Raw genomic sequence first — 14,099 nt, 5'->3', positions numbered from 1 at the left:
GAAGCTAGTCTGGGGAAAAAACAGTCAGGTATCAAGTGTAAGTAAACAGTGCAGAAGTCAAACAGCTGCTTCCCAAGCAAAGAGGCTTTGGCATCTAATGCCTTTAGGCCTCTGAAGCTGGCTAGGGACCTATGGTTGGCTTCAACCCAGCAACCCAACCCCAACCGAAGAGATAAGGAAACGCGGCCAAGTACATAGGAGAGTGTTGCATGTTTCTGCAAAGAGCCTTCTCACCAAGTTTGGCTTTAGAGGACTCCACTCAGCCCTGCTTTTGCACTGATCAGCACTAGGAAGATTTTTTTGCAAGGACTGGTTATTCTAAACCCATTCATTCAACAGCCCATTGGCCCAAACTCAGAAGCAGCTGGCACAAACCATCTCTGAGACCAGGCTGATAATAGCCTCTGGTTTTATCCAGGGCAGAGGATGTCAGCCAAGATCTCAGCTGACACACACAGATTAAATATCACCAAAAAAACCACCAAGCAAAACCAAAACAAACCTGCAGTGGTGATGTAACCCACAGTTACAGCCACAGTCAGAGCTCTATAGGAGAACAAAACAAAACACTTCCCTGGACAGTTGCATTTTATATGAAAGCAGTCCTGGGCTTGAGGGTGTTATAAGAAGTCCTAGCAGGGCTAGGTCTGGGACAGACAGCAGGGGAGGAAGCCAAGCAACAGAAAAAAATCATTTATCAATGAATCTGCATGAGTGAACAGTATCTATGGGGAATATTGACCCATTTTTCAGAAATCCATCAGAAAAGGCTGATAGGTGCATGAACAACACAAAAGGAAATTGGATTGAGACAGAGCAAAGCTGTAGTTCAGGGTCTGCTAAGCAAAGGAACAGGGACAACGTGTCCTTTAGTATGGGCAATCACGTCCAAGCAGTACAGCTCACCCCAGAGAAGAACAGACTGTCAAGTTCTGCCAAAGCAATTCCCCAGTACAGTCTTCGAGACTGACACAGCCATGCCAAATGTTGGCTTGGAGTGGGACCCTGGCCCCACAAGGAAAGCTGCAACATTCAAAAGAGACTCCTTGAACAGTCTGAGCTCTTCTCAGTCATATCCAGTTCTCTTATAGGACGCTGGTCTCAACCCTTGTCTTTGATGCTATTAGTGCTTTGACCCACACTCCCTGCTCCTAACAGGCTTTATCCACAAATTTTCTTTTTTCTTGCCTCGGGGTCTGTTCCAAAGCACAGTGAATTCATTGATTTACTGCTGTAAGACAGAGCCACCAGTCAATACAAGAAGAAAATAGCATCCAGCGAGTTCCATCTCCCTGGAGTAGAGATGGGCCAAGTAGCATCCATTTACTGCAAGCAGAAACCTTGGATCATGTTGATGAAATGAACAGTTTAACTCTTATTAGTTCAGAGCCAAATGTCATCAAGCCATAGGATGTACCGAGGTCCACTTCATTAACCACTGGCCATCACAGTGCATCCTTACCCTCCCCCGATTAACCTTCCTACTTAAGACAGGCACACTTGCTGGGAATAAGCAGGCCCCATTAAACCACCCTCATTTGAATACATATATGATCTGGTGCCTTTTAGGACACTTCATATGACTAGCAGATGTGTTTTAGACACATGGTCTTCCTGCTGCCCACCATCTCTTGGTGTGTCCCTCCTACACTCTGTATTGTCTCACTACTGCTAGCAAGAGATACTGCCCCACTGCAGCTATCAAACATCACGTTTCCAACTCTCCATTACTTCTTTTGCTTTCTGAGCCCCAGGCCTTTCCCTCTCTTGCACTATTTGTTCAGAAAATGCTGACCCCTCATTGCTCCAGGAACATCCCCCCAGGCTAGAAGTGGCCCTGACACACTGCTTTCCCGCAGTCCTCATTTACAGGTCACAGTGCTATGAGGAGTCCCAGCGCCGGGCCAGGACCCTTTATGGCCAGCACTGCACAAAGGGCAAAACGTCAGTCCCGACCCCCCGGCTACGTGCCTAGAGAGAAGCAAACACAGTAACGCAGTACCACACCAGGCTTGGTATTACCTTTAGGACTCTGATAGCTTTACAAAAAGAGGAAGTTTTCATTGTTAGTAAACCGATGTAATTTATTTAGAAGCAGTCATTTATGTTTACTGGGCTATGAAAGAACAGGAAGCGTCTGGCATCCACAGAGATCCAGATTGATCTCTCTGTCTCTTCTTGACAAGCAGCCAGTATTGAGACCTCTCTCGCCAGGCATACTAACACATCCACTTGCTGTTTTCTGCCCTGAGCCGCTGGGGAGGCAGAGCTTTGCTAACTCCCAAGGGAAGGGGGGAAATCCCAACTACGTAAGCAGTTTAAAGATGACCAGGAAAGAAGATGGACAGTAAGAATTAGGAAAAATTGCATACAGGAAATTCAAACTGTTGTCCTATCTCCATTCTCACGTATGCTTTTAAAGCAAAGTAAATGCCTAGACAAGAGCAGAATCGCTGCACTGTAAATTTACGCAAAGGCAGATATTAGATTCTTGGCTATACACTTTAAAGATATAACTACAGAAATGAGAAAGTGTATTATTAACTATCACTTTTTACTATGTAGAACTATAGCAAAGTTATTTGAAGCATAAAAAATTCTGGCAAAGGGCTGCCATATTTAATAAATCACTGAACCAATTATTCACTGTGAAAATCAATTACTTACTTCAAATGAGAATCTTATGAATAACCTCATGCCCTTTCATGCCATCTAAGAAAGTTATAGGGGAATTAGTCAGTAAAAAATGCCTCACTTATCTTTTATGCACATTAAAAAGACCACACAAATACAGGGAAATTCTGCTCCACTGAAGCCCTCCACCAACAGAATAGTCCAGAACCATTTTAATGAAGTCAGGGTATTGCTGTGGATTTACACTGCAGTCAAAAGCAGAGTATGACCCCTTGGGGCACCACCTATGATCAGTTATCTGGGCACAATTCAGCAGCAATTCCATTCACTCCACGTCATTTCACAAATGTGAAACCAGAATACAACCAGCCAACCACACAACCTCCTTTACAATGTGACCTACATTAAGTAACTACTCAAAGTAACACAACATGTATCTTCACAGGTCAGGAAATATTGCCACAAATCTCCGTGGAGACACTTCAAGCATCGCATGGCCTTGCAGCAGCTCCCCCTGTTCCTGCTTTTAGAGGTTTGTTTGATACATGACCATTTTCAGAAAAAGCTTCAAGTCCCAGTGCAGTCTCCTCCCTCCCACCTACAAAACCAAACTACTCCAGGACCCCAAGAGTGCAAAGTACTTACTGAGCTGTAGAGATATCCCTCAGCGTTCATGGCAACGTACAGACCTGCCTTCACCCCTTGAATTGCCACCACTCGAAGACCCACAGGAATTAGATTGAAAAGGGCTGCGGAAGGAAAAGAAAAGCAAAGGTTATGGAGATATCACCCTGTGTGGCGGCTGCTGTTTTTTGCCCCAGGGCCAGCCCACCCCACTCCTGACTCTTACAAAAGATACTGAACTAGAATCAAAAGTCCTGCTTCCAGCTACAAGAAAGGTCTGCAGCCATGGGGGCAATATAGAAAGCAAATTTTAAGGAGTACTGAATTTGGCTGCCTCCCAGCAGCCTTAACACACCCAGTCTGTCTGATCACTGCCTTTGTGATGCCAAGGGCTCATGTGTGCCCAAGCCAGCACACTTCAATGTCTTTCCGTGGGCCAGCTGAGCTGTGGTAACTGCACATGTACAGATCTTTGCCCATAGCAAATGCAACAACACAACTTAGTTTAGTTCACCCAGGAACAGATTTGAGCCTAGTCACACTTTCTTGCATTTACCATATGCTAAAAGAGTATATAGACAGCAACTATGGCCAGAAGAATGCAAATTAACTTGACTGTGTCTGTGCCCTTGTGAACCCTGCTGTTAAAGGAATCAAGAAACTCAGGAAGAGATACTGCTCCACTCCAGGACCAGAGCATTTTTCCTCATTCAGAAACAGCACTAGATAGGATGGAAGAGAACAAGACCTTTCAATACTCAATTCTACTGCAATCTTACTGATTAAAGCATTGCAACCACTTCCTCACAATTAATTACTTTATTGTTTGACTGCAAGTAGACCCTGTATCTCACTAAGGGACCTTTCCCCTGAGCATATACATAAATGTATTATCACACTTTTGCTACATTTCTAACAGAATGGGCTTAAAGAGGAGAGGACTGTCACCATTGAAAGACTACACACTAAGGCATTAGCATGGCTTTGTTTCCACTGAGATTTATAGGACAACTGTATCCAGACGTTGTGGGGTGCTTCAGCTTAAAAAGAGCTGACTTGTGCCAGGGAGCTTGGAATATGGAAAGATGGACACAGGGTCAGGCAGAAACATGGGCACAGACACAATGGAAATATTTCACTCAAGGTCTCTTCCCATACAACTGCCCTCAAACGAGTATTTTTCCCGGTTCCCTAGTCATGAGGTCAGACTGCCCCTTCCACATTCATGAAGCATTTCTCAGGGCTTTTTAACACACTCACTTATTTACAAAAGCCTGCTTAAAACTTCAAGAGCTGTGTGAGTGTTCAAATTACCCCTGGGGAGACCTGTTAATGGGCACAATGCAGAGGAAAGACCGAGCGACAGAACACACAGCACAGAACTCCCATTTTCCAGCTGACCGTTAAGGACAATCCTCTAGCTGATTCATTCTATAGATCATTTACAAAGTTTTATGCATGACATATCACATTGGAGCAAGCACAGCACAACGGGGTCTTCACCTAACAGTTGTAGGAGAAACAGTCCTTCTCACTGTGCCATCTCCTAGCCTCTCCTTCCCTGGGAGATGGACCACTGCTGATTTAACATCAGTCCTGAAGGATAAAGCAGCTTTTGCTGAGATGGCTGGAAGGGACCTTTTATGGACTAGATACCCTTAAAAGGTCCCTTCCAATACAAACTGTTCTATGATTCTATGGCCTACTCAAAATGCTATAGCTCCTCAGGCCAGACTAGCGTTAATCCTGGGATGACAGGAAGGAATCTAGTCCAGTTCAACACCAAATTCCCACCCCAAGGAGACTGGTTAGATGCGCATGTGCCAGGTAACACACGGATTTATCTCAACCACGATACGTTTTCCAAGAACTCCCTCATGTACAGCCTGTGAATTATTGCAGAAGGGAGGAGACAGAAGTATGCTTGGATTCCTTTCCAGAGAAACACAAAACATTTACAGCAAACATGGAGAGAAAGAGGGATAGAAAAAAAGGAACTGAAACTATTTACTCTTTCCTTGCAGCCTAAGGAGACTTTCTAAAAAGTCTGAACCAAATTCCCAGGATTTGCACAGTTTCCAAGAGAAAACGCAGAGCTTAAAGGGTGTGTGAAATGTAATGGCAAACTCATTACATTTGACCTGAACTCTTGGTGGATTTGCTTAAAGGTCAGAAGTGGGTATCTTTTCAGAAGTAAAACCTGAAAAAAGCACAGGAAACAGAAAGCCATTTTACTCAAGATATCTAACAGGTGCCTCGGCTGAGCTTGTTCCAGGGTTGTCTCCAAATAGGGATTAATGAATCCCAGTTTCACATGAATGCCCTTTTTTCTCACCCAATTCCCAAGGAAGACTGGATGACTCCCCTCGGTGAGCTGCCTAAAAAGGGAGGCACCTCAAGTCTGGTGGAAAGAAACCTACTCTCAGCCCCTTTTCCTGATTTTAAGCACCATATTCAGTAAAACATCAAAGCATGTGCTGAAGTCTTACCAAAGCCAGTGCCCGTATTTGTGATTTCATGGGAGAACGTCAACAGGTGTATACTGCAAATGAAGTCCAGCCTGGGTATTGGTCTGTGAGCACCAGGAGTCAAGGACAGTGCTACTCTGATACTGTCCCCAGATGCAACAAACACACCCCAGTGTAGCTACTCAGCTGCATTATAGCACAGTTCTACCATTGAAAAGCTCACTAACCAAGGCAAGCTTATATTTCTATCACTTTCTCACCACCATGAATGTCTAAAACCCTCTGCAATTAACAAGTCTGTTTATAAGCAATTCCCCTTCCCTAATTTCCCCCACACACTGAAAAATGAAGCATATTATGGCTAATAATGAAACAAAACAGGCATCATCATTCATTCCTTACAGCCTATTCGTCTTGCATAGAAAACTTGTGACAGACCATTCAAAGCATTCATTAGTCAGCAAGGTGATAATATCCAGAATTAGTGGGTGAGAAGTTCCACATGTCTCCAGATCTCTCTTTCTACCCTTGCATGATAAGGGAGCACAGGAACAAGCCTGTTGTGTCACAGTAGCAAGACCACTGCCAGTTCCCAAGTTCCCCGAGACCCTGCTGCAGACCATGGTCGCAACGCCCACAATCATGGCTTTTAGGCATGGCAGAGCATCTCCTGCAACATACTGCAGAGCAGGGGAGCAAGCAGGCAGGCAAGCAGAAGGACATGCATCTGACATAGGTAACTGATAGCCAAGGAAGTATTAGCAAGCAAATGTCTTCCTCTATTAAAAAAGTGGTTTGGGTCAATCAAAACTTTGTAAATTTTGAGCTGTTTCTACACTCAAATCTAGAAACATCTTTGAAGAAGTTGAAGCCTTTGTTATCATGCTTCCAAATGAATATTTCATCTTGTTTTGGAACAGATTTCAAGGCTTATAAGCTTTACTGTAAGAGTGTAAAAATGTGGGGGAAAACCCTCAAACCTTGAAAGCAAGATGTCTCATTTTTTTGTCAGGAAAAAATTGTTGTTAATGTGAAACAGCAGATTTAGAGATGGGAAATAGGACTAGCTCTCATAGAATAGGACCGGACACAGGGTATGCTCATGTGAAAGAAAATTTAACAAATGCTTTTAAAATTCATTCTCTACTGCAAATGGTAGATTTTCTATGCCATCTGCACCTGCATGGAATGGACATGCTCTTTTACTTAATTGGCAGAAGAGAAAAAAATTAAGACATTGACTATTGCTGCGTATTTTCCTTCCTTACATCTTACTAATTTCAACCACCATTAGATTTACACCAGACCCTGCTTATTGATGATGCTACTTTTCGCATGCTCCAGTCCTAAACCCTTTGGCCACGAGTATGTTGTTCACTGCTACGTTATGGCAGCTGATCAGCTGCATATCGTGTTTTTAAAATCTTAATGCATACTTGGCTATTGGTCTGGGCTAACTTGTTTACAGAAATGGAAGAGTAAGGCAAGATGTGCCATATATAAGATACGGTCCATATGCTCAGCTGATTAAAAGGTAGTAAGTCAGAGGAGCTAAACTGATTTATACCAGGTGATTTGTTCTGGAGCAAGACCTTTGTGCTGCACATGAATAAGGAAGAACTAATGGAGGATGGAACAGCAGCCTCAGTGCATCATGAAATGGGGAGGTTTAAGATCTTGAGAGGAGTGAGGAAGGCTGCTAAGATGATCAAGAGGCTGTGGTGCAACATATATGCAAAGAAACTGAAGGAACTGGGTTTGCTTAGCTCAAAGAAGGGAAAGTTAACGCTGCCAGAGATGGACTCTTCTCAGAGGAAGACCATGAAAGGACAAGAGGCACTAGACAAAAGCCTCAGAAAGCAATTATGACTGGATAGAAAGAAAATTCTCCATAATGAGAACAGTGCAGCACTGGAACCAGAGAGGTTATGAAGATACAGAATAGCTCCTTCCTGGAGACATCGGAAACAACTAGACAAGGCTCTCTGCAGCTGATAACCCAGCTCTGAGTAGAATCTTGGATTGGAGACTTCCAGAGGTTTCCCCAGTCTTAATCTTGTTGTGTTTCTGGATGGAAAGCCCCAAACAGTATCCTAGATATGCTGGGCTGTTTCCACCTGGTCAGTAGAGTTGACCTACCCTTTATGCACTGTCTGTTTGCTGGAGCTTTTCAGATGTTCAGCTGGATTATGCTGGCAAAGAAGTTAGGTTGCTCTCATGAAGAAGAGGCATTACCCTGCTTAGCCCAGGAAAGAGCAATAATGATGCATGCACTGACAGTAGTCAGCCCTGAAGCACCGTTTGAGATCACCGGAGTTGGAAGGAAGAAGTACTGCCCCAAATTCAGGTTCATATATAACATTACTAAGAAAAACAAGGGCCTCATGTGCCATGAAACTGCACTCTGTTAAAAAGAAAACTCTTCATATATCCTAATGCAAGTAGGCAGAGAATCTGTCTTCTTGCTTACATTAAGATGGCATGCCTTTAACTGCATGGTATAAGGAACAGATGTCCCAAGCACTGTTTTGCAGGAAGCTGGCTGGATGCCCATTCAAATGCCATTAGAACTTGGCTTCTGAGGTTTTTTTTTCTTTTTCTTTAAGTGAGAGGAGGTAGAAAAAAATGCCATCAGCCTCTCAAGAACACACATAAAATGGGCACCAGATAATTCATTTAAAAATTGCTTAAATATTAGCAGTTCCTCTTATATAAATAACTGGATTTTTATTAGAACTTTTAATTGCATCAGACATATCTGAGGGACATGTCGTGTCTCATTTTAAATGTTTATTTTGCCAGAGTAAACCAACCTAATGCATTCCATGAAAATTAAGCTTCCTTTCATAATGCTAATTTGAATAATCAGTGTGTGGCTACAGAATAAAGCGATGTATGGAACATGGTGTTCACCGAGTATTTAACTGTGCTGAGATGGCTTATGCATGGAGAATAGATGGTCATCCAGGGTGGGAAGGATCCTGCTGTGGCCATCAAGATTGCCCTTCTCTGCTAGTGGATGTGAGTTAACCAACCCTTCTCCAGGGACAGGGAAATACTATTTCTCTAGTCTTTGATGAGTTTTACCCTTACACAGAAATACTACATATACTGCTGAGTGGCTGGTGAGGAATCTTCTGGAGAAGTATTTTAAAAAAGAACATATCAGTGAAGTAAATCTGTAAGCTGTTCACTTAGTCAAGTGAGTTTTGACTTTTCTGGTCAAAAATTGAGATGTTTGGAGGAATAGAAAAGGAAAAAATAGTCAGTGTGCTTTATTTTGGCATTTCCAAAGTGAAAAATGTGATTTTGTTTTGAAGCTGTAAGTGGAAGTTTCATAGGTTATAAAATGTTGACTCAATATAAAGAAGAGTCTGTAGTAAAAAGCTAAGCAAAACTGAATAATGCACATTCTTAATTTCATTTTCAGGAGCCAAATATTATCAGGTTGGATTTTTTCCTCTTTTGATATCCCCTGAGATCAAGGGATGGGGAATTCTTCAGCCTCAGTCTTCTCTCAAAAACTTCACTAAACTTTCCAACATAGCCCATGACTTTGAGCAAGTGGCTTGGCACACTTCAGCTAGATGCCTCCTGTCCCACCAAGCTGCCAAGGCAGGGCTGCCATCTCACCAGCTAAATTTACACTCTAGAAGGGCCCTTCAGACCATCCATTTCCAATTAAGAAGATTGGGTGGAAGTGGCTCATGAGTACTCAGCACCCTGCCAAACTGATCTCTAACATTTCTAATGGGATACATAAATAAGAGCTGTTTGGGAGATTGGGGCCCAACCTCAGTCATGGGGATTCAGGAGGTTTCCCAGCACCCACTGAGGTGCAGCCAGAGGCAGGTTCCCTCGTCTCTCCTGCCAGCCTGAAATATTGCAGAACTGCTCTTACATTTTATTCTCCTCTGCTGTTTACCTAAATACATCTCTGCTTCCATTGAAGCCCATTACTTTGTTGTTCAGTCCTCACTGACAGATGAGGGTAATGACTCCCTGTCATCTCTTGCAGCTCATCCCATGTCATTGACAAATAGGCCTCCAATGGGATTTCCTGCAGACTGAGAACACCCTAGGTCTTCTTCCTTTATGAAAACACAGCTAATACAACCCCACACTGGGTCATTACTCACCCACTAAAGCCCACTGAACTCATCACATGTGTTGGTGTCTGCCTGAGAAAATCACAAGGCCAGATTCTTGTAGGAAGAGACCTGCTCAGTCTCTTGTGGAATAAAAATGTGCATAGAGGGAGAGCCACAGGTTCTCCTGCTCCAAGGTAAATTAGAAGTTGTCATTGCAATTTGTGGCATTTTATTTGTTCAACACCAGCATATGAAAAAGGGGTCTAAAACCTGACACTTGCATCTGCTACAGGCCAAGTTTGATGAATGCAGCCTTTTGGGTCATTTCACAAGGGCTCTGCCAGACTCACACAATTTCAGCTGCCAACTTCTCAAAGCTCCTGTCTTGTGCCCTGCTCCGCACACAAGACCCCAGCCCTGAGCTGGCTGCAGCTGAACAGCCCCACCACACACAACACTCCCACCACAGTACCCTGCTAGCTTCTTGTGATGGGGCAAGGACCATGGATGTGGGGCTGCAGCCACCTTGCACCCTTGTCCAAGCGCACCTTCACAGGACAACATCCATGACCTGTTACACGTGCTGCACCAGGGCAGGCACGTCTCACCTGCAGCCCAGGCCCTGCCTTCCTGAAGGAACAGTGCCTTCGATCCAGCTAGGACCTTCTTTGAGTTAGAAAAAAATTTGTCCCTAAATTAAGTAGGTTCCACCTTTCACAAAGTACACGAAGTTCACTTCTATCAGTTCCACCACACAGATCAACTTCTGTTCATCTCTAGTAATGACTGGGAAGACACCTTGCATGCTGAACAGGCCAGACAGACTGTCCCTTCAGCAGAAGCACAGGGAGCTTCAAACCAACACAGGATGGCCCAAATCAAGACTCTGTTCTTGCAGTTCATGGCACTAAGGATCTGAGCTTATGACTGCCCTCTCAGAAGCATCAATCTGAGGCCTATAAAATGAAGAGATGCTGTAGAAAATATCTTGCACCTTTTTTAACCTTTTGAGGAGCTTTAGTATTGACAAAGCTACTACTTTTGCAAAAGTAATATTGGCTACTGCTTTGCCTTTTTTTAAACCAATATGGCTCTTGCACATGAGCTTAATTTTTAAACCTACATAGCTCTGCTGTCCTTTGTTGCACAGCATGAACTCAGCCTCTCTGAACAGGGTTTTGGAAGATGACCTCCTTTGGAAAGGTGATTTGATACACTCAGCCTTGACACTGGCCTCAAAGCACTAGACTTTAGTGAACAGCTGGTTTTCTCCAGCCTAGAAATTCCTGATGCTCGGTGAATTTTTCAGGATAAAATAGGGAAAATTATTTTCTCTTCTTCTCCTTCGAGAGAGAATTCCCCGTATCCTTTACCCACGTGGCATGTGTATAAATATAATCTCCTTTCTCTTCTGGCAGCAATTCAAATCATGGGTTTTATTCTCCACCCCACCCAGATGGCAGTTACAGAATCAGGGTGGGAGGGAAGAAGATCAGAGAGGAAACATATGAAATTATACAGGCAAGATTTAAAGGGGAAGGATAGATGGAAAAAATGTGCAGAGAACAGCTGGCTTCTTCCTGATTTGATCTTTTCAAAAATAAAGCTGCACAAGTGGGACCCACTAGGTGATGTATTTGATTGTAATTGGGTTGCAAAACAGGCTAATTTTTCTTACTGTAGTCACTGTTTTCGTCCTTGGTCCCATCAATTGTACCATCTGGGTGCATCTGCAGGAAGTATTCCTGCTGGCTGAATAACCTTGTCACAATTCCTTTCAGCTGGGGTTCTGCAAAAAAATAATAATTATTAGATATACCAAACATGCAGCAAATAGCAAGAGACCCAATTTGCTTGTCCCCCAGTAAGCCCTGAGTAAATGTAGAAGTGCTTGGCAGATAAGACAGCTTTCTGTGATTCCTTTCAAGCATGGTTGTAAAATATTCATATATACATAGACATACAGGCAAATAAAATTGAGATCAGATGAGCAGGTAAAATGCAATGCGTAGTTGGTGCAGCAAAAAGTAACAGATTTAGGGAACATCGCTTCACTGGAAGTTACCTATCAAATGAAAGTCTTCAGACAGCTTATGTATTCTGAATATGTCACTCGTTCAGAAGAACATTTGCTAGCATTGTTGCAAAGAATTTGTTTATTGTTTCTTGTTCTGCCTGTGAAGCCAGCTACCTTGCTTTCTGTATGGTTGATTCACTATCATGCAGCTCCAGTTTTATGCCAATGAAAACCTATTTAAACCAATGGTATTATAGTGGTGTAAAACCAAAGCAACCAAGTGCTGAATGAGGCCGCATGAGTCCAACTGTGTGGGACTCAGGGAGCAAAATCCTGAAAGGAACAGATGCAAGACACCTCCAGAAGTGACCTCTGAAGCATTTATGGGCACCTTAAAATGCCTCTGTTTTAAAATCCCTCATGTTCCTCCCTCCCAAAACACATGCCACATAACTCTGGTAGATGAGAATCGCTCCTTGCCTCTAGCAGGCTGCTTTCCTAGCCCCTGCACACCACGAGCCAGCCGTGGACCGGCTAGGGGCTTCCCTAATGCCTCGGCCACATTTTGCACCTGTGCTGAAGAGGAAAAGGAAAACACGAAAAAAGCAGAAACAATTTGAACTCACATGACAGAGGTCTGCAGCATTACTGCCTGCCTCCCTGCCATCCAACTGATCAAACACAAATTAAGCAGTCAAAAATAAATTCCGTTTTAATCATGCAAGTCTTACAATTTGTCACAGGCGTTGCTTCTGGGAAGCAAGCTAGCTGGCTACACGTGAACAGACACTGGATGGCAGAGATCTTCCTTGTGTGATGAGAGTTTCTAGTTTTGTGTGACCACCCACCAAAAGTAAATAAGACCTAGTTATTGCTGGCTCAACAGACAGGAAAAAATCCAGTGTAGCATAGCAAAATCTCATCAGCCTCCCGTCTTTCATGCCTCTAGCGAGGCTGTTTAATAAGCCATAGTCGTTATGTAACTCCGGTCACGTTGTGTGTTAAGCGTTCCCATTAGGAGCCCCCGTCTCTAACCGTTCTGCACCCCACTGTGCAACTTCCACTGGGGACAGCGCTGCCAGCCCACGCTCCCGCACAGCACCGCTGCGGCGAGCAGGGGCCTCGGATGCAGGCAGGCTGCAGGTGCCACGGATTTCAGCTTCGGCAGCCCCTCCAGCCAGGTGAGCCTCTGGTGCCATTTCGTAGCTACAGAAGCCACTGGGTACATCAGTATCGGCTGGTTTCTGTGCTGCCTTAAAGTGATTTCATAGCAACCAATGCCTGCCTGCAGTCACCAACGCTTTCTCCCAGCTAGACAACTCTGGGACAGTAAATAAGTACAATTGTACTGGTCATCTAAGTAAGAGCTAACAGCAATCAAGCCAGTATGCCAAATTGAGCCTTAGATTGAGCCCAGTGTTTTGCTTTCTTCCTACCAAAATGAAATACCTGGTTTGTTGAACACAGAAGCTTGATTTAACTTGCTTTTCTAACAAGTGCATCAAAGCCAGAGGAAATGAAAAGCTGTATTCTCAGGCACAGATGACTGCACCCACCCTCCTTGAGCCTGTGCCCTTCCTCCTTTTTACCAATACCACAATAGTGAAGGCACTAACAGGCACTCTCTGATACAAGACCTACGTTTGAGTCCCTGAATGAGTCTTAGCCTCATTTTTTACTCTCTGGTTAAATTTTAATGTTTAAGTACTTTGCACAAAATGGAAGAGCTCCCAGCAGAAGAGATTTAGAAGATGCTCCCGCAGCCTGAGGCTGTGTGGTGGGGAAGGGGGAGATTGTTTTAAAGCTCCTCAAGGATAAAAGGAGTGGAGATAAAAACCAACCCTGACCCTTTCCACTTTCTTTGGAAGATGGTTTGGCTACAGGATAGAAGGCCCTTTCCTTCTTCAGTGTGCAACCTATACTTCAATCATGCAAATCATTTTGGAAGGACATGAAAACCTCTCCCAATTTTACTAAATAGCCTATTGAGTGAAAAAGAGCAAATCTGCTCATCATTAGTAGCTTCATGTCATTTTTAGAGTTTAGCCAAACAGCACCTAAGATCCTCTGAGGTCCTCCTGCATCCATGCTATAGATGCAAATGTTGTCACACTAGAAGCTTAAGTGTCACCATACTAAAACACTGGGTAAAGTACCAGAATCCCTTTTTGTTACCGATACAACATAAACACACAGCTGGGTCTCATTTAAGCTTTAGCAAATGTCCTCTTCATAATCCCATGCTTTTCGGAGTCAATTCCTGCC

At 43.7% G+C, this 14,099-nt stretch overlaps 1 protein-coding gene across 1 annotated transcript in view; it reads right to left on the bottom strand.

The window, feature by feature from the left end:
- Positions 1 to 14,099, bottom strand: part of FGF12 (fibroblast growth factor 12) — a 103,946-nt gene that overhangs the window by 69,240 nt on the left and 20,607 nt on the right. Inside the window, exons 2-3 of the mRNA XM_082003766.1 lie at positions 11,496 to 11,606; positions 3,280 to 3,383 (exon numbers count right to left, since the gene is read on the bottom strand). Of these exons, the coding sequence (XP_081859892.1) occupies positions 3,280 to 3,383; positions 11,496 to 11,606 (215 nt within the window). The remainder of the gene's footprint in view (positions 1 to 3,279; positions 3,384 to 11,495; positions 11,607 to 14,099) is intronic.

The sequence above is a fragment of the Phaethon aethereus genome (assembly GCF_964289735.1).
Source record: "Phaethon aethereus genome assembly, chromosome: 9".
NCBI classification, from domain to species: domain Eukaryota; kingdom Metazoa; phylum Chordata; class Aves; order Phaethontiformes; family Phaethontidae; genus Phaethon; species Phaethon aethereus.
Note: the sequence above shows the minus strand (reverse complement) of the source record. Positions and strands in the feature narration are given on the sequence as shown.